The following is a 15041-nucleotide window of genomic DNA, read 5'->3' on the forward strand; positions in this document are numbered from 1 at the left end:
CCAACAGATTTTTTTTTTCCTTGGTTTAACATGCCATTTAAATCACTTGTACTAACGAAAGGGCCAACAAGGAAGCACTCATAATAACCAGTTTCATTTGGTTTGATTTACGTAATCAAACTGACGGTGCAACACAAAACTGTCATAACTTCGAAGGTCTCGTGGTATACCGTACTCGTAATTACGAGGTTTCACTGTATACCTGTTAACATTTCTGTTGATGTCTATGTTGTTGTTTTTTTTTTTATTTTAGCACTGTATTTTAATTAATTTCTGTTATTTGTTACTTTTGTCATCTCATTTCAGGCAGCATAAAACTATTATTTTAATTATCCGGGGGAAATGCGTATATTGGTGCATCGCAATTGAGGGGTCAGTCTATGTAGAAAAGAGTTTTTCTGTTACTGAGACGTAATAAGTGCAGTGCTTATGTGGTGTGCAGTCTTCTCTTCTTATATGGGGAACTTTTTGAGTGGAAACCTTGCCAATTGTATTGCTTTTCTGTGCTTTCGAGAAACTGCACCAAGAGTTTCATACCTGAAAATTTTACATGTTTTTCCCACCATTAGAGTCATAAACTGTTGGTGGACATGTTACGAATTTAAATAAATAAATAAAAATCTGAAAAAAAAACTACTATTTTGAAATTCAAACATGGTTAAATGCTGTTAACAAGCAGATGCCAGTCAGATGTGTGAGCAGTAGTGGGGCCGTAGCCAGGATTTTTTTGAAGAAGGGAGGTCGACTGTAACCATTACATAATTTTTTATGTGTATGTTTTCTTTATATAATTGAATTTTAAGAAAATTAATTGTCATACTAAAATCTCAGGGCATAGTAGATTTTTAGAACTACAATGTTTACACATATTGATGATTTTGCTTGAGAAAAATAAAACTGAGCATTTAATATTTTGGATTTTATTTAATTGTTTCAAATAGTTTGTAATTGTCTCTTGTTTGAAATTTTTCTTTAAAACAATAATTCATAAATATGCATACATAAATGTGATTAAATTCATGAAACATATATATGTCAGGTTTGTACTAAAGACATAACCTACTTACAGTAACACATGTGAAAACCAGCATTAATTATAAAATACTTGTTAACACAATTCCTGTTGCTTCTGTGTATTCTCGTGTGTGGGGCTATACTGGGGATTACAATAATCCTTCCAAAATAATTGTTAATTGTTGTTGGAACCTCGGGCGGGGTCTGGACGCCGGCAGTAGTTTGTGGTGAGGTCGTGGGCGGGTGGTGTAGGCGCAGGCGGCGCGCCGGAGGGGGCGGCCGGCAACGAGGAGGAGCTGCAGTCGCTGCTGCAGGAGGAGACTGCCCTCCAGCTGGAGCAGCGAGAGCTCCTGAGCCTGCAGTCGGACCTGCGCGGCCGCGTCCGCGAGGAGCGCGCCGAGATCGAGAGGCTGCGCGCCGAGCTGGCCTCCGCCCGGGACAAGTACAGCTACAGGCAAGTGCAGCTCTGGTCTACATCCAGCTAGGCTGACATGTCCAGAAGAACAGTCTTTAGTTCAGTATCATGTCCTGTTGAAAATGGGTGTGTTCTTGTTGTTATGAGGGTAATGTTTGGTGTGATTGTGACATTTTTTTTATATTTCTGGCACTGTAACAGTTTCACCTTTGCTTTCACCTTTGCTTGACCCATGCCTGCTGGTCGCTAGGTTTTTGAGGGTGTGTGGCGAAAGGATACTGATAATAGAATTTCAGCAGGTTTCCCGAAAATGTTTTAGTCAACTGTGAACCAGCTGTGTGCTGCATTCTGGCTAAAGCTGAACACTTTTAAGTGCCTTATTCAAGAGAGCAGCAAATTATAAAACTTATTATCTTCAGATCTCACTGATGGAACAAATGCTTGCTTTGCTTTAAATGAAGGATTTTGGGTTCATATATATATATATATATATATATATATATATATATATATATATATATATATATATATATATATATAATTAGCTAAGGGGCCTTAGGTTTTAAGTGAGTAATTGATGTAATTAAGTAAATTTTTGTGATTACTTTGTTGTTTTGATTTACAAAAGTTTTGTTTTAGTGGTTTGATATGTGGTCAGCTGCAGCAAGAGTAAGATCAACTATTTTTATATTTACCCAAGTGTGTGCAGTTGTTTATGGCAGAGGTTCCCAATTTTTTGGCCAGGTAACCCTGTGATCTATTTTTCTTTTGGCGGAACCCCAACTCATTCAAAGAAAGTTATTTGACAATAATTGTGCCTGCTTTATATGACATTTGTATGAGATGACTCACGGAACCCCTGTGACCATGTCACGGAACCCAAGGGTTCCGCGGAACACCTTTTGAGAACCGCTGATTTACGGAAATAACTGTTCAAGTTGATTCTAAATCACCTTTTTCGATCATGTGAAATACACTGTGTGAAACATGATGCTCATTCTAAGATATAAATTGTCTGATGCTTCGAGCTCTATAATTTATGTAGGTATTTTATCGTTTTACAAGCTCTTTGTGATTATGGTGCTCATGATTCATTAGTATTCTGTTTTTCACCTATGCATATTTGTATCTTTTAAGTATGTAGACTTATTAGCAAATTTTTTATATTAGCACTAAAAACTGAAATACTACAATAATTTAATAACAATAGTATTTAAGTTTTAGTATATAATAATGTAAATGGACAATTTTAACACATAAGATATGTATTAAATTAGTGTTATGATTTGGAATTCTTAATTAAGGAAGACAGTAGTTTCCAGCATACAATACAAAATGCAAATAAAATGAGGTAAGTTTTTTAGTAATTTACATTTAAAATAAATTTGCACCTTCTTAGAAAACGTGAGGCCACTTGGTCGCGGGCATTGAAGTAGCCCAACCTAGCTTATTCATATGCAATTAAAAATATTTAGGTGGCATTTTATGATATGGGAGTGTAAAAAAAAAAGTCTGCTTTCATTTTGCTTAATCTGAATTAAGAATCAAAGATGGTAAAAGAAAAATGGGCAGACCTATTTTTTCTCCTTTCACCCCTCCTTTCTCCTTCCCCCCTCCTTTCTAATCCTCCTCCTTCCTCATCCCCTTCTTTTCTCATCCCCCCTCCTTTCTCATCCCCCTCCTTTCTCATCCCCCCTCCTTTCTCATCCCCCCTCCTTTCTCATCCCCCTTCCTTTCTCATCCCTCCTCCTTTCTCATCCCCCTTCCTTTATCATCCCTCCTCCTTCCTCATCCCCCTTCCTTTCTCATCCCCCTTCCTTTCTCATCCCCCCTCCTTTCTCATCCCCCCTCCTTTCTCATCCCCCCTCCTTTCTCATCTTCCCTCCTTTCTCATCTTCCCTCCTTTCTGATCTCCCTCCTTTCTCCTTCCCTCCTTTCTCCTTCCCTCCTTCCTCCTAGTACATTGCACCCTGATAGAAAGAAGTGGGGACTGGTCATATTATTACAACTTTGTTGTTAAATTCTGCAGCATAGATAAAAAGGCCAAGAATGACAAATGACACACCAACATTTGAAGATTATATGTGTGAATGTAAAGGTAAAAAAAAAAATGCTTTAGCTAATTAATTCATTTTTAAAATATGTCGCTTACATTATCATTTATGCGACAGCAGCATAAGTATCACTGAGTGTGTGATTGTCATGCAAAAACTACAAATTACTGATGTGATGTGAATATGCGATGCAACAGCAAGAGAGTACCTTCACATAATACAATATAATCAATGCTATACAATAGTATTAGCTACAAGGTCTTCAAAATTGCATACAATTATTGTTTCATATATTGCAAAAAGATCGTTACATAAGCATTATAGAAAATAATAAAAATAATTACAGAAGTACTGATTGAGTGTGATGGTGCTAAAAATTCCTACATGGTGATCATGATGAGCTTTAATAGGTTTTTAATTTACAGTAATTGTACCAGCATGGAATAAAATCATATTCTTTGACTTTGAACCCATTCACTTAATGAAACTTATATTCTGTACTTGGTAGATCAGAGGAAGTGAAAATCCTTGATTAATAATACTAGTAAAAAAATTCATTTAGCAAAAATAGAATTATTGTTGAAAAATTTTTTGTATAAAATTGTACATTGCTATATTTCTAAAAATTAGAGACCACATCTTAGTAGCAGATTTTTCAGAATAATTCTGCATAAATGTAGTTATGTATGGTAAGAACTAACGACAGGTACCGTTGGCAAGTCGGGTGGGGTTAGTTTAGATAATGCAATAGATGTGTTTTTAGAGCTGATTATGATTATGAAACTGAAAAACTCCGCTGTCAGAATTCAGAATGATTTTGGAATGGAAGTTCATTCTGTCGTCAAAGTACACTGAAACTTCATTACTATAAATATTGTAATAACAATACTGAAAACTATTAACATCTATTTACAAGTTTTGTAATAGTGAAATTTATTTTTAGTGGATTTTGTGAGAATGATTGTTTCTCTGTATATGTATATATTTACTCAATGAATTGAGTTTTTATCATAACATTTTTTTTTTTTTTTAATTTTGTTAAATAATGTTTTAGAGCTTTTAATATGTATGTTAACATTCTAGCACTGTTGCATGTCATTTATCACAATCATGTATTAATACATTTTTCAAACAGCACATAAAACATTATTACTAGAGACATGCATATTTCGCGATTGCGATAAAACGAATTTTTACGCGAATTTGAGTACATTTTTAAGAATAACGCGAATTTCTCACATTTTGGATAATAACGCGAAATCCTTGAATTTTCGGCGAACAGTCAGAACATTTTCCTCATTCTAACACGGCAATTCAATTTGTAAATACAGTAACAAACGTGAAACAACAAAAAACCAAAGATAACTACCCACACAGTGTATTTTATAACATGAAAAGTTGCTTTTATTTCTAAACATGTAACAATTTAAGCCTAGGCGTGTAAAAGTCCGAGTAATTACAGCAGGAGACAATCTAAAATGTACTAGGGAAAAACGTAAACTCACGAATATAGAAACGTAACGGAAATGTCGGAAATATTACGTGGCTGATCGTAACATTGTAAGTGCTGATACTGTATTTATGTCACAACTTAGCCGAAATACTGGTACGAGACATGAACTTCACAAGATAAAATGAGTGGAATCTTGGTAACTGTTTTATACGTATTATATAATTTCGGAAGTATTATACTGTTGACGCATATTTTTTAAACTAACCATTTATTTGTGGGGATCGTAAATAATTAATTATTGGTATCAAGACATCAAGATGAACGTAAACTTGAACATGTCACGGCAGCGAGTAAGCGGGTGCGTATACCAATAAACTGGTATTAGAACTGGACAAAACTGGTACACGGGAGGTGGAGCTTATATTTTTTTCCGCTAAGCTCGCTTCTATTGGCTGGCTGCTGATGGAAGGTCACGAGTCTGGGCGGAGCATTGAATGAGTTATACTGTGCATGCGCAGCTCAGAGAGAACAGACGCCGCAGGCCGCACTGTAACAACAGATGATCGAGTACAATGACCTTTCTCCGCGCAAGGCGCGCAATTGACGGTAAATTTTCATCAATTTGCGCCCCTTTTTTATTTATTTTTACTGTGTAATGTAGCCCGTTCTGAACGCTGCAGGATGCGACTGTATTTTAATTAACTTTAACGTATTTCTTACTTTTCCCTTTATTTACACTTTCCCGCTTTTTACACTTTTTTACTTTGTCCCCATGAAAAGTGCAAATAAGGGGTTTTGCTGTATTTTGATATTCGGCTCGCCTGGACAGTCGATTATCACGGTGTTTACAGCAGGTTGTTTCTCGAAGCGTTGTTCTCTTATATAGTCTTTAGCGTTGTTTGTCCATTGCGTCCATTTTTATTAACCAAATACCAAATTTAAAATGCAAACACGGTGACGATTCGTAACATTCTGTTGTGCGCAAGTTAAAGTTTAACGGGTCGAATTTTGTTACAGATAGTTTTCAACGTCTGTGAAATAAATTAAAGGTGTACAATTTAAAGGTCGGCTAAAACATTAGGCCTATTAAAATGCCTAAAGTGCCGGTAACTGCAAAACAGCGAGCCTCTGAATTTTCTCAACACGGACTTTATGCTAGTGATTCAACCACACTTTTTTGTTGTCACTGTAATGTCACCGTCTCTTGGGATAGGAAAGACTCATGTGAAAAACATGTAGACAGTGAAAAACACAAGAAGCGTCTCTCTTCATTGCAAGGCTCATCTAGTGCGCCTGAACGCCAGTCGTCAATATCTTCAGCGTTTCAGACAGCAAAAAATAATGTCCAAAAAGACAAAAAGTTGGAATTTATAAAGGAAACAGCAGAGACCTTTATAAAGGCAAATATACCCCTTGAAAAGCTTGATGATCCTAATATCAGGGCATGGCTGAACAAATACATCGAAGGTGCTGGAGACATGCCACTTGCGAGAACAGCCCGTGAGAAATATGTAGGGGACATAGCCAAATGCAGAATTGAAGATGCCAAAACTGCATTAAAGGACAAAAAAATTGACATACTGTGCGACGAAACAACAGATAAAATGGGTAGGTGTGTATTTGTTGTTTTATTTAGAATTCTGAATCTTCAACAGGATAAACCAGAAATATTTGTTGCAGGAGTTCACTTTCTTGAAGCTGCTAATGCCACAAACTGTGTGAGGGCAATTTTAGATTCACTCAAAATGTACAATGTACAGTATGGTGATGTGCTCTCAGTAGTAACCGATGCTGCTCGTTATATGACCAAGGCTGTTAGTACTCTCGAAGTAATCCTTGGAGACCAGTTAACGCATGTCCAGTGCTGGGCACATAAGTTAAATCTTGTTGGCAATGTCTGGGTGAAAGAGTTGCCTGAGTTGAACAATGCTATGAGCAAAATAAAAAATGTGTTCAACAACACCAGGAAAAGAAGGCACCTGTATGCTAGCTTTCTTGAAGAAAAGCATGGAGAGAAACGTCCATTGTTCCCACTTCCTGTTGTTACTAGATGGAATTCCTGGTTCAACAGCGTTTTTTATGTAGCAGACTACATACATGACATTGTTGATTTCTGCAAAACAGATGAACTAAAGGCAACACAAAATTCAGGGGTTGAGTTTCTGTGTTCACTCACAGAAAATGACATTTCTCTCATTCTTTGTCAAGCTGTCTTTGTGAAAGAGCATGCCAAGAGCCTTGTAGAGCTAATACAGAAACTTGAAGGTTCTTTGTATCCAACTGCCCATTCACTATATGGGGACTTGCAAGGTATAAAAAAAAATTTGAAAACATCACTCGTGGCATTTATTTTGAGGCAACCAGTAGAGCTTTGTCTAACATGCCCCCCGCTAAAGCTGCTGAAGCTAAAGTGTCCATCACAAGAACAGCAACACAAGCCCTTTCCAAACTGAACTCTCTCATGACAACTGACCCAAGTAGAAAGAGATTTGAAGCAATTCAAATTTTTAGTCAGGAAAGTTTGTTGCTTGCTAAATTAAACCCAGAAATGGTGCAGAAACTGAAAACTGTCCATAGTCTCTACTCCATAAGCACTGAAGAATTAACTGCTGGTTTTGGTCAGCTTCAGGACATTGTTACAAAACAAATGGAAACAGACAATTCAGTGGACGTAGTGAAGTCATTGAATGTAGTAAAGCTGTCACAGCCATTGTTTGCTTCCAGCTGCCTTGAAGCCATCTGGATGCCTTCTGCAAACGTTGACTGTGAACGATTTTTGTCCTCATATAACACAGTCTTAACAGACCGCAGGACAAATTTAAGTGAGGCTAATTTGTGTATCATGGCTACTTTTGCTTTCGAGAGCTAAAGTTTGAGGATTTTGTTCCATGTGTTTATGTCACTATTTTAGAGACTTCATATTTATTCTTGCTGGTTTAGGTACTTAAATATTTTCAATTACTGTATGTAAAAAGTGATGTGTAAATTCGATTGTAAATTACTGCTGCTAGTGCAACTGTACAATGCAAGAATGTGTCCAAAATTTCAAGGTATGCTTAGCTTAATTTTTTAAATTTATAGTGCTAAAAATATTTAAAAAATAACACCGCTTTTGATGTATGATAACACCACTTTTAAGGGTAAATAACAACGAATTTTGCTATAAAATAAACCCCAAAACTGCATGTCTCTAATTATTACTAAATCAGATGTTTCAGGGGCTTGATCTGAGGGAATAAGAAGTAAAGTTTGAGAGCTAAGAGGGGAGTGTGGCTCGACACTGATTCAGGAGTGAACTGGACATTAGGCGACCATGCTGTTTCAGGGACCAGAATGACTGCAGCTCGGAAGGCAGTAGCTCTGCATCGCACTCCGAGCCCAGCGACGCTGATGACCCAGAGGTCACTACTCGCATCGAGGAGTTGAAGAGGGAGAACCAGCAGTTACAGGCATGTCCACACGCTAGTGTAGTCTCTCTGTCTTCCCTTTAAGGCATGCGCCTGCCCCCTCGAAGTAATGCTGTTAAATTTGCGATGTTTTGATGTAACGATGCCAAAAAAAATTACAGCATGATTTGAAGTAGTGCTGTTATAGATTCGAAGTAGTGCTGTTTTCAGCTATGGGTTTTTTTATTTCTATGCTCGTACAATGGCAGCCGTCTTGTTTAGCATTAAATACAATGCAACAAATTAATAATGCAATGAATTAATTATGTGAACAATCAACAAACAATATTTTTCTCTTTCCTTAATAGCTATTAGCTTTCTTCATTTCATATTTATCTCCAATGACATTTATATTCCGCCATCCCACATGTCAGCTACAGTTCAGAAGTTTTCAGGGCTAGATTACCTCATGCTTACAAGGATGTGCAGAAACGCATTTAGTAAACTAAAGTCTGGAATTACATAACAGGTTAAATAATCTTTCTAATAATATAAAATTTAAGTTTTTTTTTTTTAATATTATTAGAACTGGAATATTTCTTCTATATTAACAACATTATTTTTGTAACTAAGAAATGTTGTTAGTACCTACTTAGGAATGTTATGCCCAAGCTGTAATATGTAAACAGTGTTGTTTGTTAATTTTTTTAAATTTAATTTTAGGCTGTTTATTCTCAAAATGTTATTCAAAATGTATTTTAATGATCTTAATATGTATTTAAACTTATATAAGTACTATAAATTAATAGCGAAAGCAAGCTAGCATGCCTAAGGAATGTTAGGCCACGGGAGAATCATCTTTAGCGAGAAGTTTTGAACACAAGACACTTAAATCAAAATTAATCTGTATGTATATGACATGTTTCATTCATTTAGTGTGAAATAACTTTTTCTGGATAAATTATTTGGGAGGAAAAGATATATTTATTGCAATTATTGGGTTAGAGAGGTGAGATGTTTATTCCTGGACACTCCACATGCAATACCGTATTTAATCACATAATGTCCACCATCACATAATGTCCGCTCATTTCTTTTTAAATACTTAAAATGGAATTTTTTAAAATCCGCATAAAGTCCGCACCAGACAAAGCAACCTTGGCCACCCCTGAAAGGCACAGTAACGGGATGAAAATTCACCGACGCTGTCAACAATGCTTTGACCTTGAGTTGTTCATTTCTCCGGAGCGGTTTGTAGTCAAATGAGCTGAGAGGGTTTGTAGCGTGGTGAAACCGTCCGGACTCAGAAACTCGCACTCTGCTGCGCAGCTGCCTGCGACGTCACGCTAGTTGCAAGGGGATGGGCTATATATAGCACAAGCCAGTTCACATCCCACGCTTCTGAATGTAAGAGCGCACATGCGAGTGAGAGAAGAAAAAAAGATGAGTGGCGTCTTCCACTAATCGCCGGCACCCAATTATCTCGACACCTGTCACATTTCTCACGTCCACTGCGGAGGGTCGCCAGTCACCAGTTTGCGAAGTAGTGTGCCGCCATTAATATTTTTCAATTGGGCCGAGGCAAGGGTGCCAATTTTACGAAGCAGCGATTTTACTAATGCAATCCGCGGAACCGTGAGCATATGTAAAATCAGGGTACTAGTAAACTAATTATGAGAGAACAATTTTTTGAATCTACACAAAACATGTAAAATTTTGAGGAAAAAATTTTTTTTTCGGACTTCACCTCATCATGTCCGCACCCTATTTTTTTTGTCAAAAATGTAGCCAAATTACTGCGGATATTATGCGAGTAAATACGGTATCTATGGTTTCTAAAAATATGTTTGTCAAAAAATAATTTATTTACAGAAATAAAGTCCAAAAAAAATTTGAGTTTAAAATTATATGACTTCCAGAATAAAAAATTTACGCAATAATTTTGCTTAGATTAAACATAGATAAATTTTTATTTTACAAAATATTGTGCTTTACATTAGCATTATAATAATATGTCCAAACAATATTATTTGTAATGATAGTCCAGCACCAGCGAAGAATGTACTAATGCTTTACTAATTTAGGAATGCCAACTAAACGAACTTAAGCTAAAAAGTAAAAACGTATAATTAATTGTTAGCTGAGATGAAAATGCTTTTACAGTACACAGTGGTAGTTGGGAGCGCTCTGTGTGGCCTAGGATAAGTTTGGTGTGGTTAGGGATTGTTAGGAACTGATTGCTAAGAAATAATCTGTGCGCTTCGTGTTTCTTTAGTATAATTCAGCAATCAATGACAGCAAATTTAGTTTTAGCCTGTATTTGTGTGAAATATTTATCCTTTTGTTCCTTTCAAACAATAATTGCTTCCAACCAACACAAATGCCATACCGATTAGTATTTGTAGTATTTGGTGATCGCAGGAGATACTGCCCAATAATATGACATTTTTAAATATCCGGCACCTAAGATGTATTGAACATGCCGTATTATTGGAAGTCTACTATATCATGAGGTGAGCAATGCTACAGGAAAATAACACATTATTTTAATTATTTTATTTACAAACAACATATTTAACGGCCATAAATTTGTTTAAATTAATGAGTTAAGGCTGTATGACCCCAAAAAATTTATTCCTGATTTTAGTCTTTAAATAATGTTTACATATAAACGAATTTCCATAAGTGAAGAATTGTCTCTAAAACTGGTAGTTTGTGAGCTATACGAGCTCATAGTTCAGTTTTGTAGCATTTCTTGCAATATGGATCTCAAAAAATACTTGATGAAATTTTCTAAGTTTTGATATAGTGCAAGTCATATACGTGAACTATTTAATGACATAATTTAAAAAAAAATTTTAATTGACCAGTAGTATTTGTGCACGGTCAAAAAATCAGCTAATTTCACTTTAATATAAAAACTGCAAAAATTCACTTAAAGTAAAAATCAATATAAACTTGAAATACATACAACCATATACTTTTATAGAAAAACAATAAAAAGTGTGATATTCTTAATAATAATACAGATCCAAATCAAGAGGTGAATGCATGTTTTCTTGGCACCTGAAATTCCAAAATATATCAGATACAGCCCACCAACAGTCGTAGACTTTAGTGGTGGGCACTACATGTAATAACAGGAACACATTTATCACTACCAGTGTATGGACTCCCACCTCCGTCAGTACCATAGGAGGAAAACATCTACAGATGGCCAGCAAACGAGAGCAAGAGTACCACACACTAGCAGTGATAATAACAAAACAGACAAAACACTAACAAAGGTTAAAGAACCATAACACATAACACACAAAACATATAGGTAAAATCATATCATTAAGTGTTAAGAGAACAATTGAAGGAAAAATAATATAGATATGACAGACATAAATCAGAATGTATAATTAAACACTGATGGAATTCAAATATAGATTATTGTAGTTTGTTATAAGTCTATAAATAATATCATTATTAGTATGAAGATACACAGAGTAGAGCGTAAGCGGGAATTGAATTGAGGAATTCTTAAGGCAGTATTGTCAAGAAAATAAGGACATCTGAATTTATGAATGTAACAATTATGAACAAAAAGGGCATCATGATAGGTCCTACGGTCTACCAGGGGTATCCAAGTGGGGCATGGGAGGTTCCTCGTAATAATTAAATCTATAACTTTATTTTGAATACTTTCAATTTTTTCAGTATCTGTTAAGTTGATGCCATTCCAGATAACAGAACCATATTCTAATATTGATCTTATAAGTGCCATGTAAAGAGAGATAAGTGAGTCTGAGTTGGTTACATAAGAAGTAATACATTTTATAAGCGCTAGAGTTCTTCGTGCATAGGAATATATGTAATCTACATGTTTGTTTATGGAAATATAATTTTTGATCGAGAATGATACCGAGATCCTTTGTGTATTGGGCTTGAGAGATAATAGAATTCGCTAATTTGTATGAGTATTTAATTAATTGGATGGTATTTCCTATTGAAAGATATGACCTTGGTTTTATCTTTGTTGAGTTTGACCAGGTTTCTTAGACAATATCTTCTTGTAATAATTCACAATCCTCTAAGGAATAAATAATTTTATAGATTTTTAGGTCATCCGCAAAAAGAATGCCAGTAGAGTAGGAAAATACTTGTGTAATGTCGTTAATAAATATATTGAAGAGAAGAGGTGAAAGAGTTCCTCCCTGGGGAACACCAGAACACGCATTATACTGAGAAGATCTATGATTGTTGATCAATACAAAAAAACTTCTGTTGGATTGGTAGCTTGAGAACCAATTGATATAGTTTCCACAAAGACCTAAATGGGATAATTTAATAAGAAGTAAGGAATGGTTTACAGTATCAAAAGCTTTAGCTAAGTCGAAGTAACAGGCATCGGCCTGACCCCTATTAGTAACTATATTATATACAGGATTAAGAAAGGTAAGAAGATTAGTGGTAGTAGACATACCAGACCTGAAACCATGTTGATTATTGGTGAGAATATTACAAAGTTGAAAATTTAAAAATTTAGCTATAATTTTTTCAAGAATTTTGGAGAACCCATTAAGTAATGATATTGGCCTGTAGTTTGAGACATCTAATTTTGAACCATTTTCATGAATAGGAATCATTTTTGCTATTTTCCAATTATTGGAAAATATATTCGTTTTCAGAGTGGTGTAAAAAATGTGATAAAGTAGAGGTACTAAAAGTTGGGCACAATCTTTTTGTTGGGGCGATATATTTCTATGTCTATTGTACACCTTAGGTTGCCGAATGTTGCCATATGGAATCTCGTACAAAATAACCTCTATCTTAACATAATTAAGAACAGCTGACCTGTGTTTTGTAGTTAATTGTTTGTTAAAAATTAGTAGGGGCATGCATATGGTACACGTGGTATTTGTGGTACATATGGTACATGTCTGTTGCAATACCAATCACAGTAATCTAGTGCGGAAGCAAACTTGTCCTCAGTAGCTCGGTCTTCTCTTGTAGACGGTCGCCAATCATGAGGAAGAAACCGCTGGAGCAGGTATACCTTGTAGCTGTCTGATCGCCGTTCCAAATTTTTTTTGTAAAATGCTTGCCCTAATAATGAGTTTAAAAGCAGGTTTTATGCCCTGAGTAAATAATATTTTAGATTTTTAATTTGATATTCGTATGGTTTTAATACCGGCCAGACGTGACCCCTGCAATTGCCCAATACACTGTACTGTACTATACAATATTACATTATACGCAGTTTTGGCCAGAGATGTTTTCAAGGGTTAATTTTATAAAGTGTTCAGTTAAGTGTAAATTGACGGTATGCCATCTCAAAAAAAAAAACATTACTTCCCTGTAACTATTTTTCTTAAAATTCATTTTAAACTAATATTTTTAGCATGTGCATATGATTTATTGATATATATTAATCAAAACATATAACAACTTTCAGATGTTGAATTATGTACAGAACATTATTTCTGAAATAAATATTATTTGAAAATTCCTGCTGTGCGTCTGTATTCCTACTATAGTCCTTTCCAAGAACTATGGTATCTTAATAAAACATTTTAAAATTTTGTTTGATCGAAATACAGACTAATTTCTTGAGTAGTATTCTGTTAGTTAAAATTAAATCATTATCTTTAAATATCTCACCAAAAGCAATTTAGTAAATTATGCGTCTTTGCTACTATATTTGATTTCTGGGCGATTTGCCCCTAATTTGCATTCTTTGAAATGTTGTGCCTTTCAGAAAAAAATTATATTAGAGAGTAACACCATTTTCTTATTAACGTTTTAACACTCTTCCACAAGTGTTGTGGTTCACACTGAAAGCCAGAGTCTGGCAGGTCTAGCAGCGAAGAGTAAGTTAGGTAGCTGATGTCTTCTAACAACAGAAAGGCAGTAATGAATGACCTCACTTCCAAGAATGTCTCTACCTGCTAGCATTTTAGTTTGGCAACATGGCAGCCCACCCCCTTTCTGTCACGGGACTTGGGAGATTATCTTACCCGGGAATGCCCAAACCTAATAGAAAAAGAGGTCCCACGCGCGAGAGAGACAGAGATACGAGCGCTCCTCGCTACCTGAACAGTACCACTAGCACAGACATGCGGATTTCTCCAACAGTCCAGCGAATCCCGCACCATTAAAAGAAACATTTATTACAAATTTGAAATAATTTGTTTGGTATTTATTGCGCATACTACCATTTTAATGAATAATGTACTTATTTTTTCTTTATTTTTTTTGTCCAATTGCACTTACAAGTAGCTTCAACACAGAATCCATGCCTCTGAATTTGTCAGTAGCAACAAAGGTAGAAATCGAAATAGCCAAATATTTGCGTTTACGCTTCAATATCTCAAAGTCACAGACTGCTTCTCTTCAAGACAGTGTCGTCCGAACGCTAGTGCATTTTGTATGTGGCTATTTAAGTTCATGTTATCAGGTTTATATTTATTTACAACTGTGCTTTAGGTTTTTCAGTGCCTACGCCACTCAGTCGAGAATTTATCAAGTCCAAACCTGTGCTAAATTAGTTTCATCCTCTGTGTGCTATGTGCCTCTTTTCTCTGCCATTTTTTGCGGGATGTTAAATGTTTCTTATCTAATTGTGTAGTGTTTTTTTGGACTTTCAGAACGTGCCTATTATGTTGAAATATTGTAAATAAAATTCAATGTGTTTGTGCCTATGTTAAATATTGCTTAAAAATTATGTTTTA

General features: G+C 35.5%; 1 protein-coding gene across 1 annotated transcript in view; it reads left to right on the forward strand.

Moving 5' to 3' along the window:
* The window catches only part of LOC134530644 (ralA-binding protein 1), a 73094-nt gene that overhangs the window by 39242 nt on the left and 18811 nt on the right, over positions 1 to 15041 (forward strand). The window contains exons 11-12 of the mRNA XM_063365675.1: positions 1267 to 1468; positions 8262 to 8385. Coding sequence (XP_063221745.1) covers positions 1267 to 1468; positions 8262 to 8385 — 326 coding nt within the window. The remainder of the gene's footprint in view (positions 1 to 1266; positions 1469 to 8261; positions 8386 to 15041) is intronic.

This window comes from Bacillus rossius, chromosome 3, assembly GCF_032445375.1.
Source record: "Bacillus rossius redtenbacheri isolate Brsri chromosome 3, Brsri_v3, whole genome shotgun sequence".
Taxonomy (NCBI): Eukaryota; Metazoa; Arthropoda; class Insecta; order Phasmatodea; family Bacillidae; genus Bacillus; species Bacillus rossius.